A 20,842-nucleotide genomic window follows, 5' to 3' on the forward strand; every position below is an offset into this window, starting at 1 on the left:
AATGCACACATAAGAGAAGAAAGTCTTCCTTTGCGTTGCTGTTCCAGTTGGTTCTTCAAGGTTACCTGCCCTCTTACCTGCTGTGAGATGGACCAGTTCCCTAGCTGCATGAAGGAGTCGAATGCCATGCCATGCCAAAGTTCAAGAACAAAGAGCTCCAAACGCCATAAGGCGCTTCCTCTGACACACGCAGGCAACCCTCCCCACCCATACATCTACATGCAAGACCAAGAGGTTCTACACATGGTTGCTTGGAAACTAATCTCTCGCCCATCAACAGGCTTGGCTAAGCCCATCAAGAAACAATAGCCCTAGCTCGGTGACTCATACCCTCTTCATCCAGGTGCCACTCTCCAATCCAAGTTACTAGCTCTCAATATTGACCACTCCCTGTCCCCTCTCCTTGTTCCTAGAGGTGTGCCAAGGGGGATGTGGCAAGCATCGCCCTCCTCTTCCAGGTATCCCCTTAAAAGGAGGCAGCCATTGCCCCTCGCTCTCTCTCTCTCTTCCCCTGCACTCTACTTTCTATATCCCTCCCCATATTCTCAGTTTTAGCTCTACCGACGAGTTTCCACGTGGCTTGCTGGTTCAGGCACACCAAAAACCCCCCCATTCCTTATAATCTCCCCTATTTTTCCTGAGGATCGCTCATCTGTTAAGGACAGGTAAATATAACCCACCAACGATTATTCCTGCTAATGCGACAGTCGCTTTACCCTTCCTAAGTTTCTTAGGACTGTATATTTGAAGCATGTTTGTGAATTTGTGTGCTTGAGATACATTCAATAAAGCAATATTAATTTTACTCTGAAGTCCGTCTAAGTCTGATGACTGGTTAGAAGCAGGACCTCTGTATACACTGGTGCTTGCTCCCTAATTTGCCTATTGTCTATTTATAAATCATAATCCCCCATATTGTTAAAATATCAAGGTAATTTGGCTAACAGAAGACCACTCATATCAAACGCCCTAAACAGAGTATGAGGACCTAGACTACTCACTAGACTACTCACTAGACTACTCATCCTTCCCTCAGGATGAGGGTCTGTTCCCTGCAGCAGCCTTCCTTCTGGCTCTGCCCTCTGGGAAGAAGAACAGCTTTTCCTGCTGCTCCAGATCTTTTATTCCAAGCCCTCCTCTTTTCCTATTGGTCACTTTTGGCTCCAAAACCTCTCAGGGGCTTCTGGGAGTTGTAGGCTCAGCCTCACCTACTGCTAGTCAGGCTCCCTGGACCTAGTAGGCCTCTGGTGGCACAGCCCAGATCATGACAGGACTGTATATTTGAACCGTGTTTGTGAATTTGTGTGCTTGAGATACATTCAATAAAACAATATTAATTTTAGTCTGAAGTCAGTCTAAGTCTGATGACTGGTTAGAGGCGGGACCTCTGTATACACCGGTGCTTGCTCCCTAATTTGCCTACTGCCGATTTATAAATCATAATCCCCCATATTTGTTAAAATATCAAGGCAGTTTGGCTAACAAAACATACCTCTCTTCAGTTCCCTACAAATCTTGATGGAAATGCAGGTCCTTCAGCTTCAACATTTTATAGGATTTGTAATAGCAGCACTGCCTGATATTTTTAACTGGAGATGCTAGGGATTGGACCTGGGATCACCAACTTGCATTCAGGTGCTTTTCCAATGAGCCACAGCCCCACCACTGTACATTTGAAATTATCTGCCATTTGAGTAGCAGTCAGAATTGGACTGACAACTAATACTGGACAACTGGCCTGCAATGGCACTCAACACTTGAAAGTGCAGACATGTGCATGGCAAAAATAAGTAGCAATCAGTATTTGACTGCTGGCTTGCAAAGGAGTTTAGTAAAAATTTAATTTAATTAGTTCAGTCAGACCAGTCACATTTTTTATATTTATTTATTTAACTTTTATCCCGCCCTCCCCGCCGCAGCAGACTCAGGGCGACTCATAACAGATTACAGTAAATAAAACAATTTCTTAAATAAAATTACAATAAGTTAAGTCTAAAAACAGTGCATAAAGTGCTAGCAGTGGCATTGTAAAATGGTGAGAATCTGACAGTCACTTAAGCACATGGTCTGGGTCTTGTCAGCGGCGCGCAGGCTATTCAATCAGTATAATATCGATGTTTGTGATATTATTGTTGTTGATGGTATTGTTGTTGATAGTGAAAGACAGAACCTCTTTGTGTTTGCCCAGGCCAATTTGAGAAAACACACAAAAGCATTCCTGTAGAGTTGGAAACAAAAAAAATAATTTATTAATTAATAAGGAAGAATACAGATTCAAGGGTTTTGGAACCCTGAATACCCAACAGATTCTTCAAGTGTTACAATGGGTGAAATAGCATTTTATACTTCACATTACATCAGAGAAATAAAACAGAATTATTGGTTCCATCAAACATTGTCAAATTTCATCACCTATTTCCCATTGGGTTAAGACCTGGGGGGGTAGTTGTTCCCAGGCAGAGTTCTTCTTTTCCTAACAGAACAATACACTTTTCTTTCGGAAGCTATGAAGTTGCATGTTGTATCTATATAACCGATATGGTTACAGAGTGCTTACTGTTCTTCATTCTAGCTAGGTTAACTCACATTAGAAACATGCGCAGTTGTAGCTGGCCAGAACAAGCAAGGTCATGGTAGTATTGGGGCCAGAGCCTCAGATGGATGGGTCCAGCTCCTTAATCGAAAGCCTGGTGGAAGAGCTCCATTTTACAGGCCCTGTAAAAGGTCCCACAGGGCCCTGATGTCTTCTGAGAGCTCATTCCACCAGTGTGGAGCCGCCACTGAGAAGGCCCTGGCCCTCGTTGCTGCAAGCCTGGCTTCTCTGGGGCCTGGAAGAACCAGGCGATTTTGGGAACCAGATCACAGTGCTCGCTGAGGAACATATGGGGAAAGGCGGTCCCTTAGGTATGTAGGTCCCTGGCCATAAAGGGCTTTAAAGGTAAGTACCAGCACCTTGAACCAAATTCGGCACACTATGGGTAGCCAGTGCAGTCCTTTCAGCGCAGGCTGGATGTGTTCCTGCATAGGGAGACCCAACAACAGCCTGGCTGCTGCATTCTGCACCAGCTGCAGCTTCCAAATTTGGGACAAGGACAGCCCCATGTAGAGGGCATTACAGTAATCCAATCTCGAGGTGACCATTGCATGGATCACTGACGCCAGGTCGTTACATTAGAGGAAGGGAACCAACTGCTTAATCAGCCGAAGATGGTAAAAAGCTGACTTTGCAGCAGCTGCTACTTAGGCCTCCATCATAAAGGAGGCATCCAAGAGCACTCCCAAACTCCTAACCCTCAACACCAGCACCAATGACGCCCCATCGAAGGTTGGGAGTGGGATCCCTACCCTCGGTCCACTCCCGACTCAAGCATAGGACCTCCATCTTCGTCATATTCAATTTCAGTCAGCTCAGTCTAAGTCAACCAGCCACAGCTTTCAATGCCAGGTCCAGATCTTCTGGACTGGAATCTGACTGGCCACCCAACAACAGATAGCGCTGGGTGTCATCTGCATATTGGTGACACCCCAGCCCATGCCTCTGGGCAATCTGGGCAAGGGGACTCATGTAGATGTTACATAACATTGGGGAAAGCACCGCCCCTTGGGGCACTCCGCAGACAAGCGGGTGCCTTTGGAGATAGCTGTTCCCCTACTGCTACCCTCTGTCCCCGACTCTGAAGGAACGAGGAGAGCCACTGCAAGGCAGACCCCTGGATCCCGGTGTCGGCGAGGTGGTGGGTCAGTAGTTGGTGGTCGACCATGTCGAACGCTGCTGACAGGTCTAAATGTTACAAGATAAAATATTGATATAAATATCAAAATTGTAAAATTTGGTAGTTTGTCTGATTTCAAGATTCTGTGGAATTTCATCTCGTCTCACTTTCCAGTGCTCGGTTCCTTAACAGCAGCCAATAAGGACTCCTCTGTCTACCTTCATTTCTCATTCTTGATGGGAAAGTAACTTTTAAATTGTACTTAGCAGCTCTGCAGGGAGGACTGAGGACCTGGGGGGAAAGGAATAAGTGAACAGCAGGCTAAGCCCTATATTTCATTACTGCAGTTATTATTCTGTGGAGGATTGTAAAGGTTAAGAAGCAGAAATTGCATTTTTAGTATACATTTTTATCTGGCTGTTACTTTCCCCGCCCCCACCCTGAGACTTCCTTTTCCCATGTCTCTCCTTCTGTAATGCACTGCAGGGTAGATACTGGTTGTTCAGCATGAGGGGGAAAAATTCTGTTTCATTTCTAGCATTTCAGGGGCAATGCATAGTCAAGTTTGAAAGGAACAAAATGGAAGCACCTGATCCCACTGCTGCCCACATGGAACAGAACATCTTGTTGTGTCTTAATCTTGCCCTTCTCACTGACTTTTATGAGGTTTTCCTGTGGCAAAAAAAAAAATCTCAGCTTTGAGAAATGGTGTGTTTATTGATCAGCTTGAAAAATGTCTTTGTATTCTGTGTAATATTTCTTGATCGGAAAACTAGTTCCAACTGTGTGCTCAGAATTCTCAAGAGCAGAAAAGTGCAAGTGCTTGATTGTCAGATTTAAGATGAAAGGCTCCTGGCTATTATGATTGCAACTTATGCTCAGAAGGTTAAGCAGATTCAGAAACAACCAAACGTTTCAGTATGACCATTGAGTTTGAAATGTACACAAAGTGACGTGTTGTTGAACAGGTCGGCCAGTTGTCTGCCTTGACACTCAGGTGGTGGAGACTAAAGGCTTTAGCACCAGTGCTCAACATCATTTATTATGTCTTTTGAGGTCCTGTCCCTACGTTCTAGTGCTGGTGTACAATAGCTGTACCCAAAAAATAAAAGGACAACTATTCAGTGGAGTGACATATTGTGTTAGATTCACCCAGTCTTCCACAGTTTTCTTCCTTATTGCAGCCACTGTCCCATGTGGCTTTTGTCCATGCAACTTCCAGGATCCACAGCATAGTTGGTTTAGGTAGCCAGAGAAAAACCTCGTGCTTCCTTTTTCACCAACAGATAAACTTGTTGGATCCAACCTATTAGTTTGTCAGACTTCAAATGAGAATGTCACGTTCCACCAGATTTTGATTTTTTACTTGTAATGTGTATATTTAAATGTTAACATGCTTTTCTTCTGGGACACTGCATCTGTTAACTAGATTTCACAGCCTGGTTTGTAGGTCGCAAAAGGACTCTCCTTTCAACAATACTTCAGTAGGTTCCTATGAAAAGGGCAAAGTACTCACTTATTTGGTGGGGGTATATTCTTGTATAGCTTAGACACTAAGAAGATGCTTCCTATGAGTACGTACAGTGGATCTGCCGTAGCACCATTTAGCAAGAAAGGAAGAAGCACCCAGTTGTTTAGACAATACAGGGACATCTTTCTCTTCCAGTTAGAGATTCTTCACTTACATTGCCTGCCCTTGCAGAGCAGTGCCAAAAGACAGAGAAAATCTGTGTACATAATCCAGGGTAAATCAGAAAATACTCCCTTCACACTATTATGCAGCCAGTCTGATTGGATACACAGCAGCATAATGTCAATTTGCTCACTGTGTTCTCCCTAACTCATTAGGCTTTCAAAGGGTGAAAATAATTGTTTGGAGTAAAAGGGAGGAGACCACATTTGCTATGAACAACCGTGACAAAAACCAATACATTGGGGCATTTCACACCCCATTTATTCATGGGGTGATAGTTCATCTCAGATTTATTGGTGTTTTTTCCAGAAATCTCATAAAACCTTCTTGTCTGCTGAGTATTCCCTCCACTTTTCTTGGTCAAGGCATGCCCCTCCCACATAATTACTAAATTCTCCAGAGAGGGAGGGATAGAAACTTCATATCCTTCATCTGAGAATAAATGTGTTTATGATATTCCTAGAATTCTACCTTTTCCTTCTTGTGCAAATGCAGCTCTTTGGTGCCTCCTTAGTTTTTTGCTACTTTTGGGGAATGATGATTGTGCCATACAGCAGCACGTAACATACATCTGGTATGTATCATTTGCATGCACCTGCTTTATTTTTTTCAAAGGTGTTTTGCTTCTTTTTCTCTATTTGTAAAACTTTACATAGCAGTAAAACAGAAGCAAACCAGGGAAACATGCTCCTGTATGAATACTGTGATTATAGATAATCATAAGATAAATTGGCTAGGGTTGTTTTGAACGACAAAGCATTTGATTGGGGGGGGACTTTGAATCAAGTATATATATTTTATAGTCACATGCTTTTGAGAAAGTTCTTGTATGTTTAATAATTCAGCAAAAGGGGTGATTGCTACAGCACCAGAGCAATTACATATTTTTAAAAACATTTTATGTTGAGTATGAATAGCAGAGTAAGTAGGTGATTGAAACAGACGAATTGCACAATTTGCCAGTTTGCTTGTGGGGAAATGTTGGGAACAGTACGTGTTCTCATTCAGTTTGGTTCTAGTATTTGGTTATATGGAAGAAATATTTTAAAGATGATTTGCTTTCTGATTGTTCCTTTCCCTAAGTATGATTTAAAAGTGCTCACTACACTCAACCTTTACTGAGAGCAGAGGCAGGGGGAGAAAATTGTGAGCAATACCAGATAGTGCCCTGGTTAATCTCCCCTTCCTATACAAGGTTCTTAAGCAGGTGGCATCATCTTGTCTCCAGGCATTACCATATGACCTCTTGCAGTTCTGCAGGGCCTGTAAAACGGAGCTCTTCCACCAGGCTTTCGATTAGGGTGCCGCCTCCCAATACTATGGCCTCCCAATACTATGGCCCTGGCCCCAATATCACTACCAACGTAATAACCAACAGCTTGGCAAGAATCCCAGACTATGGTGGTAGTTGACTATCTGGATGCTGAGAGAACACTACCATTGTTTAATAGCACTTATGTGTTTACTAGCACCTATGATCTTATACGTCGTGGTTTTTATTTAAATCTTGTGTTTTAATATATTCCACTGTTTTAACGAACATACATACATACATATTCTGTGAGCCGCCCTGAGCCTGCCTTGGCAGGGAGGGTGGGATACAAATTAAACAAATAAATAAATAATATGATGTTGATTGTCTTGACCCATTTCCATTTCAGTCTGGCTTTCAATCCATTTCTGAGACTGAAATTTCCTTGATCACCCTGGATGATTGTGTTTCAGGAGATAAACAGGGAGAGTATGGCTCTGTTGATTCTCATGGACTTCTTAATGGCTTTATTGGCCGTTATATACTTCTGGCATCACCCAGCATGGATGAGAGGCGTGAGACCTCAATGGATCCCCTCTTTGTTGTTGTTCAGTCGCACAGTCGGGTCCGACTCTTTGCAACCCCATGGACCAGATCATGCCAGGCCTTCCTGTCTTCCGCCGTCCTCTGAAGTTTGCTCAATTTCATGTTCGTTGCATCTATGACACTGTCTAACCATCTCATCCTTTGCCGTCCCCGTCTTCTTTGACCTTCAATCTTTCCCAGCATCAGGGTCTTCTCCAGTGAGTGCTCCCTTCTCATTTGGTGGCCAAAGTATTTGAGCTTCAGTTTCATTATCTGGCCTTCCAGGGAACAGTCAGGGTTGATTTCTTTTAGGATTGACTGATTTGATCTTCTTGCAGTCCAAGGGACTCTCAAGAGTCTTCTCCAGCACCATAGTTCAAAAGAATCTATTCTTTGGCACTCAGCCTTCCTTATAGTCCAACTCTCACAGCCATACATGACTACTGGGAATACCATTGCTTTGACCATGCGGACTTTTGTTGGCAGGGTGATGTCTCTACTTTTTATCATGCTGTTTAGGTTCGCCATCACTTTCCTCCCAAGGAGCATGTCAGGCTGGAGCACGACATTTGTACCATGTGCTGGCACCGAGCTCTGCTTTTAAACATCTACATAAAAACTGTCAGGAGAGCACCTGAACGTTTGGCATGTAAATGACACCCAGCTCTATTTCTCCTTTCTGTCTGAAGCAGGAATTGCACTGGATATTCTGAAAAGGTGCCTTGAGTCATTAATGGTTGGGTGGCAACTAATAAACTGAAGCTGAATCGTAATAAGGTGGGATTTCTGTTGACAGTGCAATCTTATTCCAGTGTAGTCCAACTGGAATTAATATATTGAGATTGGAGTAACTGTGTAGGTTTGCATTATTAGAGATCCTGCAAAGTGTGGCTTTTAGGACAAAGATCTCCAAGAATGTTGGCCCTGTAGGCACTTTTGGGATTTTGGAAATGGTAGTGAGCCACACCACAAAATGGATGCCATGGGTGGTGGGGCCCCAAAAATATGACAGACTGTAGAGACAGTATTCCGCCTATTCTGAATGGTGGTGTATTTGCTCTTAAAATCTGGTTTGCACTTCTGGAGTGCTCCTCAATCCAGCACTGCTTATGGATGTACAAGTAGCAGCCAATGGCATGGAACATCCCCCCCCCCCCAAGCTGTGGTTGCTTTACCAGATGCATCCCTTCCTGGTAAGGAATGATCCTGCTGGTTAGGTAACCTGAAAGACCGAGAAAAAGAGCAAAACCCCCAGCAAAATTGTTAAGTATTTATATAAAACAGATGTTAATAAATCATAAGACAGCTCCCTACAGTCAAAGAAATTTGATCTGTGCCCTACAAAAACACCATTTAGGTGTCAAGTACAAAAAAGGCACAAAATACTGTAAAGGTCTAATTCAGTATATCACTTATAAATGCAAGACCTACAAATTGTACAAAACATGGGGAAATGTATGCTATTAAGAACCAAAATTACGCAGTAAGAGCTATAGGTAAAACCTTTTGTTTAACTATTTCTGGTCAGGTACAATTTATCACCCAAAGTCTGCATTGTGGGTGGGTGGTATGCTTACACACTCCTACTGATCCTGTAACTGATCAGATTACCATGAGGACAGATTGATGTCTACTGTGAATTACATTTTAGGGAGGTGTGATTTATTAAAGACATGTCTGTTTTTATATAGATGCTTTACAAGTTTCCTGTGCTTTTTTAAAAAAATGTTGTTTTTCTTCTCAACTTTTTTGGGTTACCTATTCGTTGGGTTTTTTGGCCTTTTCCCTTAAAAAGTCATGATCCTGCTGCTACAACTAATCTGTTCTTTAGTAATATACAGGCATGACCTCTGCTATGTGTTGTTATCAGGGTTGCCTTCTCAAAATTTCAAAAACATAAGCTGATTCAGAATATGAAAATATTTTTTTCAGAAGAGAACCTCCTTAGTAGTTGTTTTGTTTCTTGGCACACTTCAAACCCTCGGACCTTTAATGACCGTGAATGGTCTAGTGCCAGAGTTTCTGGGGGACTGTCTCTTCCCGTGTGTCCTTATCTAGCTGTTAAGACTTTCTGAAGTATTTTTATGTGTGCTTCTGTTTTCTGAAGCTTCCTGTGAACTGCTTTGAATACCAGAAATACAGTATTTCTTTTAGAATTGAATAAATAAATCAGTACACAGGGTAACTTTGAAAAAGTAGCAGTCAGATAAAGACCTCATGAAGAGTTTCTACAGAACTCTGTAGAATTTCAAATTATTTTCATACTGAGTGTGAATGTTCCTACAGAAATACTTCATGAATTCCTTATGTTCAGGCTAGCTGATCCAGTTAGCTTATTCTCTGTAGACAGAGGTCAAAGTAGGAAAAGGGCACCCAATGACACAGAGGCCATTTTGGAGTGCAAAGGCTAACAGATTTTCAGAACTGCAGGTCCCTCATCCTTGAAGTTTGCCTTTGTAGGAACAAGAATCATAAAGCTCCCAAGGAGAGGCAGGAAAGTAGTACTTTAAAATTCTTCACAGAATATGGTTGTTGTTTACCTGTAAGCTAGTGATCTTTCCTGAGACATGGAGAGTTAATAATCCAAGTCGTATCTTTTGTATAGGGAAATCCTGATTGATTTCAGTCCTAACAGAATCTGAATGCAGCTTGGTCTGTAGAAGTGGTTACTCCAACCAGGTGGAAAGGAGAGAATATTCAGAGGGTGAACAGATGCACAGTTTTCACAAAGCATGTAGTCTACTTTTGTAAGTAAGGATCAATATGCAAATAAAAGTCCCTGGGAGTTTCATTGATGGTATCACAGGTATTTTAACATAACCTGCTGATCTGTTTGACTGGGCAGAACCCTTAAAATTTTGCTTTGACTTGGGAAATTATCAACAATGTTTTGTCTGAGCAGAACCCTATGAATTATCTTGAGGTGAAAGTCAACAGCAGTTGTTTTTCAAACATTACTGCGGGTATAGAAAAATCTCCTTGCAGTGTAGCCAGACTCTGTGGTAAGTAGCTTGCACTGACTAAGGCAGCTGCATGGAGCTGACACTTTCTTGGCAGAAGCGTTACCAGGGGCTTCAGTGCTAATGATGTTCCTTTTGAGTGCCCCCCAGAGGAATGAGTAGGACAAACCTGAACAATTTATGACAACCAAACAGAAAGCAGCTCCATCAGTCCTGCACCCTGGCAGGTGCCTGGAAACTCCAGGCCCACTTTTTGAGTTTCAGGCTGACAGAAAACCCAAGCAGTTTATCTGTTTGATTTAGAAAATTTGTGATTTGCTGTTTGTCAGATGATGTTTGCAAAACACTGTACATTAAAAGAACAAGTTAAAGGTCCCGGTCACACGGGAGGTTTTGGGCCGGTAGAGGGACGGATCAGGGGCGCAGCAAACGGGCGTGATCTCACAGCAACATCTGGGAATCGGCGCACACCCATCCCTGATCCGTCCCTACAGCCTAGTGCTGTGGAGCAAAAAAAAAAAAAAAAAACCAAGTAAAGAGAAGGACTTACCTGAAACGGCGCAGCAAGCACGGCCGTGGGATTGCCGGCACGTCCGTCGTCAGGAGCATTTGAGCCTCCTGGCCGAACTGCTCATGCGCACGCATGCGCAACCGGCTGCCTCGGTCTCCCATCGGTGGCTTCCTCCCCGGCATATGATCGTGCCGGGGAGCAACTGCGTGGCGGCTCAGGGGATCTGCGTGATCTCGCCGCCGCGTGTCTCTTTTGGTGCAGCTCTAAAAAGCCGCACTTTAGCCGTGTTTTTTTCTGCCGTGTGGCAGGGGCCAAAATAAAGCTATACATAGAACTTATAAAAACCCTGAACAAAGATAGTTTAAAAATATGTCAAGAAATCACCAGCCATCCTGATTTACTTTGATGAATCAACCATTTTTCAAGGGTTTATCAAAAGCACCAAAATCCAGGATCCAGCCAATCACAATAAGAAGTTGGTCCTGTAAACTGGGGGCTGCCATGAAGAAAAATAGCTCAGTAGTGTCTGTCTGTGTAATATCAGGTGGGTCCATCAAGACGTTTGTCAGTGGCAGATCTCAATTAGCAAAATGGTATGTATATGGGAGATGGGTCCCCTCAGTTGCCTTAATCCAAGAGGGCTGTAGCTCAGTGGTGGAGCATTTGCTTGACATGCAGATGGCCCCAGGTTTGGTCCCAGGCATTTCTAGTTAAATGGAACTGGTAGCAGAGGATGTGAAAGACCTCGACCCGAGACCAGGGAGAGCTGCTGCCAGTCTGTGTGGACAATACTGACCTTGATGGACTAGGGTTCTGGTTTAGTCTAAGGCAGCTTCATGTGTTCAAGATCATAAAGAGCTTTAAAGGCAAGACCTACAGCACCTTGAATTTAGGTTGGAAGCATATTGGTAACTAGAGGAACTTTCACAAGCCTTGTGTCATATCCTCCCTGCGGCTAATGCCAGAAATCAATCTGCAGGCTCAGATTAGAGATGGGCAGAGGGAGGGGAATGTTGAGAGAGGAGAGATCAAGAGGCTGAAGAATAAAGAAATGTTATTGGATTCTAAAATGAAAGTTTCTGTTTCTGAACCTGAGGACATTTTGAAGTCTACAGGACATTTATGGAATTGGGATGTAGCGGGTAACATTCAGTTAGGTTACAGCACTAGCTTCGTTCTCCCCTTCATGCCCCAACACCCGTTCTGCAACGTTGCTTCTTTTTCGTTTTACTTTTGTAGGAGTCATTATTTAGAAATGAAGTATTCCGCCTGTCTACTGTGGAAACCAAAATCAATAATTGCTTTAGTCAGTATTTTTAAATGAACACTGCAAGATACTTCATTAAGCTATAAATGCCCAGTTACAGATGCTTTTTCAATAATAATTAAAATGGATAATAGCATCTGAAGTGGTTACTTGCCTTGAAGAAGGGGACAAGAGCATGGGCAGATAAATAATTTATTTCCAATGATACCACTAGAGTTTTGTTTTTAATTAGAGATGAAGCAAATTTGTTTCTTCATTTCAGAGTATGAACCATTCCTGCCTTTAACTCTTCTGGCTGATATCCATGGGATCTTGAGAGGATTTGTTGTACCCTGAACTGAAGCCATGTGGATTTAACTAAGACTTTTGGCCCTGATGATTAAGTGTACCAACCTTCTCTGCACCCATCTCCAGGATGTATATTGGAATGTATTCTGCTTTAGAGTGGTTTTGTGTTTGCTAAAACTCCGGGTCTGTTTATGTGATCATTTATCCTGGGATTAAGAAACTCTGAACTCACCTTTGCCTCCAATTTTGCTACATTGTCAAGGTGTGAATTGGAGGTTGAAATAAGCTGAGAGGAAGTGAACAACCCCTGACAAGGTCAGGGGATTTGACTCACTTCTTCCTTTTATATTAGAATCAATGTTCATGTAAACAATGACGGCTTTGGTCACTTCCATGGGGTAAGAGCTCATAGTGTTTTCAGACAGCATAGTGATTTGAGAATGACCCAGGACAGTCAGCAATCCAGAGTACAGCTGCAACACTTGAAATTCCTAGCTTCAAGCTGCTGGTATTGTCCGAGAATAACAGCACTGAGTTAACAATCTCTGAATCGTGATGGTGTAAACACACCATAGGGGATTTTTTTTTTTTACAAACCTAGCAATAATAGAGCTCGTTCCATTTGATGGAAGTAAATGAGTTGGAATATGAGCCTTTTGACAGTCAAGGTTTGACAGTCACTATTTTGACTGCTTCTCTCTTTGTGGACCATTACATTTTCTTACGTGATGGCCATCATATGTGAGGATGCTTGAAAGGATTCTGTATTAAGGCTCAGTGGTTCTGTTGCAGCAATTCGTCAGATATCAATGTGCGGACATCCTCAAGCCATGTTCCCAAGGATCAGTTGAGGTGGTTTACTGATGTTTCATCATTTCAGCAGCTTTTCCGTTTAAATCTTGACATTCACCCTGAAAAGTAGAGGTAGAAATACAAAGGAAGCTCAGCCTCTTCTGTATGGCCCCCTTGCTTTGATTATATTCATGATTACAACGTGTAAACCCATTGTGGATCAACACGTAAGCACATGAGACCAGGTGGCATTGTGGTTAAAGCACTAGACTAGTAGTAAAAGGTAAAGGTTCCTTTGCTCAAAAGCCAGTCGAGTCCGACTCTAGGGTTGCGGTGCTCACCTCTGTTTCAAAGCCGAAGAGCCAGCGCTGTCCGAAGATGTTTCCGTGGTCATGTGGCCGGCATGACTAAACACCAAGGCGCACGGAACGCCGTTACCTTCCCACCAAAGTGGTACCTATGTATCTACTTGCAATTTCTTGCTTTCGAACTGCTAGGTTGGCAGGAGCTGGAACTAGAGATGGGAGCTCACTCCATCATGCGGCACCCAGGTCTCGAACTGCTGAACTATTGACCTTCCACAGTCTGCAGTTCAGCGTCTTAACCACTTGAGCCACCATGGACTAGTAGTAGTGGGTCTAAATCCCCATTCAGCCATGAAGTTCACCTGGTGACTTTGGGCTAGATGCTGTTAGTTTGTTTCTTTAGAAAATATATAGGTGGCCTCTCCAGAAACCTGCTTAAGGCAGTTAACTGGTAATAATGCAATAAAATCATAAAAACTGTGGTCAAAAGAATACCCACTATTGAAACAAGCCGTGGAGCCATGAGCCACAAAATGGCCCCCTGACTGCAAGCAGAGCATAACAGCAATAAAATATAGAACCCTGCAATTAAAAACCTGGGTTAAGTAATGTCTTGGTGCCTAAAGGACAGTAAGGTGGGTGCTAAGTGACCCTCAAGGGAAAGGGCATTCCAAAGGCAAGGTGCCACCACTGAAAAGCTCTTTCTGTGGTCACCACCCACCTCATTTCTGCAGGCAGGGTCATAGAGTACTTGGAAAGAGAATCTTAACTGGTGGTCTGGATAGTATGGGAGAAGGCAGTCTATCAGGTTCCCAAGTGCAAAGGTTTTTTTAATCATCATGGGTAAGAATTATCACTTTGAATTGTGCCTGAAAGCAAATGGAAAGCCAGTGCAGATTTCAGTGTAAGGGTGATAAGTTCCCTGTATCTATCTCCAAACACTATCCAGTCACAGAGTCATGAGAATAAAGGGAAATGGGGAAGAACCCTGTAGAGTGCTAAAAGTGGAAGGGGTTTTATAGGTCATTTAATCCAACCTCCTGATCAAATGTATGATTATCTGAGCTCCTTAGAGGAACAGCAGGATACAAACATAAGATATGGATACTGTAAGAAAAATGATTTGCTATACTCTGTGTGTAAATTGTGTCCCATCTAGTCAAACTGGGTTACTGTACATATATGGATCCTATCAAGGCTCAATAAACTTTAAAAGGCAAAAGCCAGGGGATGATATCAAGAAAACATGGCTGGTAGGATGCATTCTGGCTGGCAGGTCACAAATTGTGCAGGATTGGCTCTGGGAATTGTTGTCTGCTTCATGCAGAAATTACACTAAGGAGAACAGATGTTTTTAGGAAGCATAACACAGCATCTGGTTTTTTATATCTAAAAAGAGCTCCTGATTAATTTTAGGATTTTTTTCTTCTTCTCACATTTTTTTACAGCACCAAGGAAAGATTGGAGTTAAATTTAATGTTGGAACAGATGATATCGCAATTGAAGAGGTCAACGCGATCATTAACGATGGGAAATACCATGTAGTACGTTTTACAAGAAGTGGCGGCAATGCCACATTACAGGTGGACAGCTGGCCAGTTATAGAACGCTACCCAGCAGGTAAGGTCATAAATAAAGGCTGTTTGATTGATGGAGATAAGGATGGACAGCAGTGTCGTGCTTGCCTTATATGTGCACACAGGATCTTGACTTCTTCCAGTGTTCTTTTCCAGTGTGAAAAATCATCAGTATGTTGTAGCCTACGATAATGGCAATAATTCTTAGGTGAACCAAAAAAGACACAGACTGTCTTTACAAAATTTAACACATTAATGAAATTGAAGACGTAGACGTCAAGTCACTAAGCTAATATTTTTTCCTTAAATTATTAGCGTATTGGTATACATAGAAAAATAAAGGCTTTGACAAAAGCAGCACTATGTGACAAAACAAAACAAAAATTCCAGAACTGGATGTTCAGAACAATGGTATTAAGGAAAACATTGTCTGTGTTTATTTTATAACAAACCTTTTATAGCTTGTGGAGATGGGGAAATAACAAAATGTATTAAAGCAGTCACAGAAGCCAAGAAATGCTGCCTTGGAAGAAAAATGGGATTGATTTTAAGAGCATTTGCTTAGGCACAATAGCTGTGGTCCGCAATCCACTTCCTTTAGAGCTTTCTCATAAAAACCAGCTTAACTTCCCTGTTAATTTCCCAAATGAATAAAATTCTTGTTCTCATGAGATCAACTATCCTTTCATTTTAATGGGTTTTGCCCAGTATGGTCAATGGTCCCATCTATGCAGATAGTCCTTTGGGCCTGTGGGAGATGACTGAAGATAAAGCTGAAAGTGGAATTTTATGAAAGTGGTGTGTATGTTCTAGTGAAATAACCAGTGCCTAGATTCTTAGGATGTTTGTCCAGGGGCTGAAACAATCCAGTCCTCTCCCATACAGGCATGATGTCTAATACAGCAGTAAGTATGCAGCAACTGCATTACAATAGCCTTGAGGTTATCAGTAAAATTCTATTTCAAGATCTTGCCAAAGTTTTTTGTTTCCCCAAATACAACTGGAAGTCCAAGAATTGTCTCTAGCATCCTCTGCAACACCGCAAGAGGTCCAGGTGTACCCCTCTCCTACTGTGTACTGGTTTTCTTCAGTTGTGTCTTTATTTCTTCATGGCAATAAGATGTTGGCCAGGTATTTGAACTAAGCATAGAAGTGTGCATACACACAAAAGCTTATACCCAGAATTAAACTTTGTTGGTCTTAAAATTCCCACTGGACTCAAACTTTGTTTTATTTCTTCAGACCAACACAGCTACCCACCTGAATCTAAGCATAGGCTTGTTACTTTCTCATGACTAAAATATATGGCAAAAAATCACCTTCTGGATATCATTTGATTAATACCAGCAAAGAATCACCAGATGCCATCAGTCAGAATTCGATCACATCAATGCTACTTGGATCTTATTCATTTGGTTGGACTCTTAATCATTGGTAGGGATAGGCGGGGACACTGGCAAACTGAACTAATCAGAAAATACCCCATTTTCCTTTGAGCCAAATTCCAGAATTTGAAAACACTCTCAGCAACATATTAGAGGCATGGTAACGTTTCCTGTATGCCTGTCCATAAGCCCCCAAATCCTCTTTGAGTCCCTGAATCCTGCCCTAATGATCCTTCTCACTGGCCTGATGGTAGTAACACTGGCAGCCCAATCAAGGGAGATCTCATTGGAGCCTCCTTGAAACCCTGTCTTCTCTCCCACTAAAACCACTGACCTGTTAGTGTCCTAAATGCCCAGATCCCAGGGAAATGCACTTTTTCTATGGGTCCGGCATCTGAATTGTCTTCTGGCTTAGAGTATGACTCAGTTAGAGAACTCTCAAAGAAATAGCACCTGGCTCAGATTATGGTCAGACGTCACAAAATATATTCCAAAATACTGCTAACACAAATTATCCACATAATACTGTTGGACATAGATTCACATATTATACCTGCCCACTCACACACATACTTCTGTGACCATTTCATGCATCTGAGAAATGGCACCCTAGTTCACAAAAGCGTGGATCTAACCCTCTATGAACAACAACACATAATGACCCTCGGCCAGCTGTGAATGGGTAGGGAAAAGGACACCCCAAAGTCTCCAGAAGAGGCTATTTGTGTTGTGGCTGGTTGGATTATCACCCCAAGCCTCTATAATGGAGTGCTTTGCAGTTCTTGTCTTATTCATAAAGCCTTATGAGTGTTACTGTTGTTTCTATTTTACATATGGAGAAAACTCATTGGGGTAGGCAATCTGCCTAGGTCAACCTGTAAATTCATGGTTAAGCAGCACTTTACCATGGCTTTCCAACACTTTGGATCTTCCTTTTCCTTGTTAATTATTCTGCAACCCTCATCGAGAACAGGAGCCTCTTGTGCCTATGAGAAACCTTCAAGGGGTTGTATCCAGAGAGGTGGGAGCGATTATTTTTTTAAGCAGTTCAGAACTTCATCTGTCACGTTAGTTGCGGATGTTATTTGATGCAGCCCTGGAGCCCAACTTCTGGTTCTGGGTATTGGCAAATGGCATTTTAATCCTGTTTCTTTGAAGGTCAGGGTATCCATGCAAGGAAGAATCAGACACTCCAAACTAATTCAGGTAGCTATCCCTAGGATGACATATGATGCAAGGGGATGTCTCTATACCAGTTTGGTGTAGAGAGCCAGTTTGGTGTAGTGGTTAAGTACGTGGACTCTAATCTGGGAGAACCGGGTTTGATTCCCCACTCCTCCACTTGCACCTGGCTGGATGACCTTGGGCAAGCCATAGTTCTGTCAGAGCTGTTCTTGAAAAAGAGCAGTTTCTGTCAAGAACTCTCTCAACCCCACCTACCTCACAGGGTATCTGTTGTGGGGAGGGGAAGGGAAAGGAGTTTGTAAGCCACTCTGAGACACCTTTGGGTAGTAAAGGGCGGGGTATAAATCCAATCTCTTCTTCTCATCTTCTCTGGAACCTCCAGTACACAGCCTGGGACTCCTGGTCCACTGTTCCAGGTGACATTACTCTGAGGGTGGGGAAATAGGCCAGTGCACAGGTTTGCAGGTCTCTGGTGCACTAAATGAAAACATTCCATTCTTAGAAACTTGTCTGCTAAAACAGACTGATCGATGTGATCAACTAGAATTTGGATAACATATATATTTGTTTATTATCACAATTGTACATTCACAGGATCCACCTGGATTTCCTACAGTTCCACATATGGTTAAATTCTTGTGCAGAGAGAGAAAAATCTGGAAACTTTTCATAAACTGTTTTTAAAAAGAGTTTGCAGACTTTCTGTTGGTTTTTAACAATCCCCATTGGGGCTCCAAGGAGGCTTAATTAAAGCCAGGGTTTCAGCCATAACTCAGAATCCCCCTGTGCATGTTATTGTTTGGCTCAGGCCAATCACTCTTGGTCTTTAATTTTCTTTGAGGTTTTATCAGTATCATCATCTTGCCTTTGTTCACGGCAGAAGAGGAAAAGCTGCTGCTGCTCTCTGTTCAATGCCATCTTCCTACTCTCCTGGTTTTATAGCCATTTATCTTGCTTGGAACCAAAGGCTTCCGATACATTGTCCTCAGTTCCGTATTCTCCTTCGCCTCTATTCACACACAAACACAACAGTACATCACTGACTATTTGTACCTGTGTGGGCATCTGTAGACAACCACTAGTTTGTATTACATTATTTGCACCACATCTTTCTCATAGCTTTGCAAAAGGATGAAAAGAGTAGGGGGCACGATGTCACGCTCCACTGTCTGGTCGTCCTGCTGCTTCCTCATTTGCCTGCAGTCTCTCTAGGCCTTTCACTTATTATCCCGTCACAACCTAATGGGTTTGACTAGCATTTTTCTCCCATGAACCATGCGATCTGACACTTTTACAATTAATCCCTTCTTCTTAATCCACGTTGCTGCTATGAAAGAATAGCAGCAGCACATTATATCCAGATCTGTCAGGTTCCACAGATGCTGCATAGGGTCAAGGAATCACCGACAATACTGTCTGTTGTGAGGGGCAGAGATCTCCTCCCTCTCCCCAAATACGAGAAGTCGAGGGCATCCAATGAAGCTGATTCAGGGCAGACTAAAGGAAATACTTCTTTACTTCAACAAGTGATTAAAATGTGGAATTTGCTGCCAGAGGATGTAGTGATGGCCACAAGCACAGCTTTAAAAGGGGAACAGACAGATTCAAGAATTTCAGGGCTATCAGCAGCTACTAGCCATAGTAGCTACAGGGAATGTCCACATTCATAGGCAGTAAACCTCTGAATACCAGTGCCAGGAGGCAACATCAGGGGAAGGTCTGAGCCTCTGTACACTGCTATTGGCCCTCCAGAGAAACTGCTTAGCCACTGTGTGAGAAAGGATGCTGGACTAGATGGACAAGTGTTCTTATCCAGGAGGGCTCTTCTTATGTTCTTACTATAATCGGTCTGTTGTAGTTTCACCAGTGTTCCCTGTCCAACTCCACCATACTGCAGAGCAGCAGTGAAATATTGGCAGTGTGTGGATCCTTGGCCCTGTGTGCTTTGGCACAGATTCCAACAGTCTTTTAACAAATCATTAACATGGTGATAGTCTTGTCACTTGGGAACTTTCTTCCTAATAGAAACTGTTGATCTTACAAGAGGAAGAGACTTTGCTAGTGGTGAATCACACTGCAATTTAAACTTCACATTACTAGATTGTTTTCTGATTTCCTTTCAACATCTGTGCCCCATTTTTGTTATTCAAGACCAATTCTACTTCTGCTTCCCTTCTAGAGGTAGTTAGGAAACATTTCCTGGAGCTGTCTACCTTTTGTTTCCTAAGAAACTTTCCACTTACATTGGCCTGGGAAAAGAAATGACTTCTCAAAGCAAGGGCTAAACTGAAAAAAAGATAGTGGCAACTGGACAGACTTTCAGCCAAAGTCAAAAAGAGATGGAGTTAATTGAACCCCCATATAATGAACCCATAAGCAAGTTTACCTTCAGTGAAATTCAAAGTAATTGCTGAATATTCATGTACAAGTTGAATTCAAAGGTGCTCTTCCAAATGCAGAAAGTGCATTCATACAAATGTAATTTTATACCATTCTGTACAGTGTTGCACACAAAAAAGAGAACTGAACTTGAAAAATGTTCTGCCATTTGTTCAAAAGTTTGTGCAAGCTTGAAAACTGCTATATTGTGATATGCATGTAGATAGAACAGCATTAGTGGCTGTTTTCCTTCAACTCATGATTCTTTGACTCCAGCCCATAATATTGTAGAGGGTTGTGCAGTTATCAGTTATCTGTGCCAGCTTGGGTTCTTGTCAGGAAATACAAGATGAGAATCAAATCATCTCATGGTCAAGCCAAAGGATTAGCTTCCCACTGCGATTTTTTGTGTGACAAAAAGCACATTACATACCCAGTCAATCTGACTCCATGCTTTACTTAATTCATTAACTTAATCACTTCCAGAAATGCTTAATTTATATTGGCTTCATAATTGTGTTCTGCAGACAAACGTGGTTAGTGTGCTTGATCCCTGCAGGACAATTACAAAGTTAGTACTGCTCCAGTCATAACCATTTCTGTTTGTAAGATTCTATATGTGTCAAGAGCTGCTAGGGGTAAAACCAAGAATCTTCAGGTCCATGCTGTAGGGCCACATATGGTGAACCACCAAGAGTTGTGAGTTGGAAAGTCGCCTGGACAATGATATCCTTTTGGACTCCAGTGTAAATCCTCCCCTCAATCAGGCAGCCAATCAGTACCTATTGAAAGATTCTTTGGGGATATCAGCTCGTGTTATCAGCTGAACTTTCGGCTCAGGCTTGTTTTTAACGATATCTACTGGCTGCACAACCTGGCCCCTGTAAGGGTTTCCAGCCCCCTGTCCATTTTGACTTCATAACCTCAACCCAATATATACTAGCTTTAAT

General features: G+C 42.5%; 1 protein-coding gene across 1 annotated transcript in view; it reads left to right on the top strand.

Annotated features, from left to right (window-relative positions):
• Positions 1-12,641: 12,641 nt before the first annotated feature.
• LOC107119726 (neurexin-1-beta-like) overlaps positions 12,642-20,842 on the top strand; it is a 197,921-nt gene continuing 189,720 nt past the window's right edge. Inside the window, exons 1-3 of the mRNA XM_015422304.1 lie at positions 12,642-12,667; positions 14,526-14,619; positions 14,815-14,986. Of these exons, the coding sequence (XP_015277790.1) occupies positions 12,642-12,667; positions 14,526-14,619; positions 14,815-14,986 (292 nt within the window). The remainder of the gene's footprint in view (positions 12,668-14,525; positions 14,620-14,814; positions 14,987-20,842) is intronic.

The sequence above is a fragment of the Gekko japonicus genome, unplaced genomic scaffold (assembly GCF_001447785.1).
Source record: "Gekko japonicus isolate JY-2015 unplaced genomic scaffold, Gekko_japonicus_V1.1 scaffold1066, whole genome shotgun sequence".
Classification (NCBI taxonomy): domain Eukaryota; kingdom Metazoa; phylum Chordata; class Lepidosauria; order Squamata; family Gekkonidae; genus Gekko; species Gekko japonicus.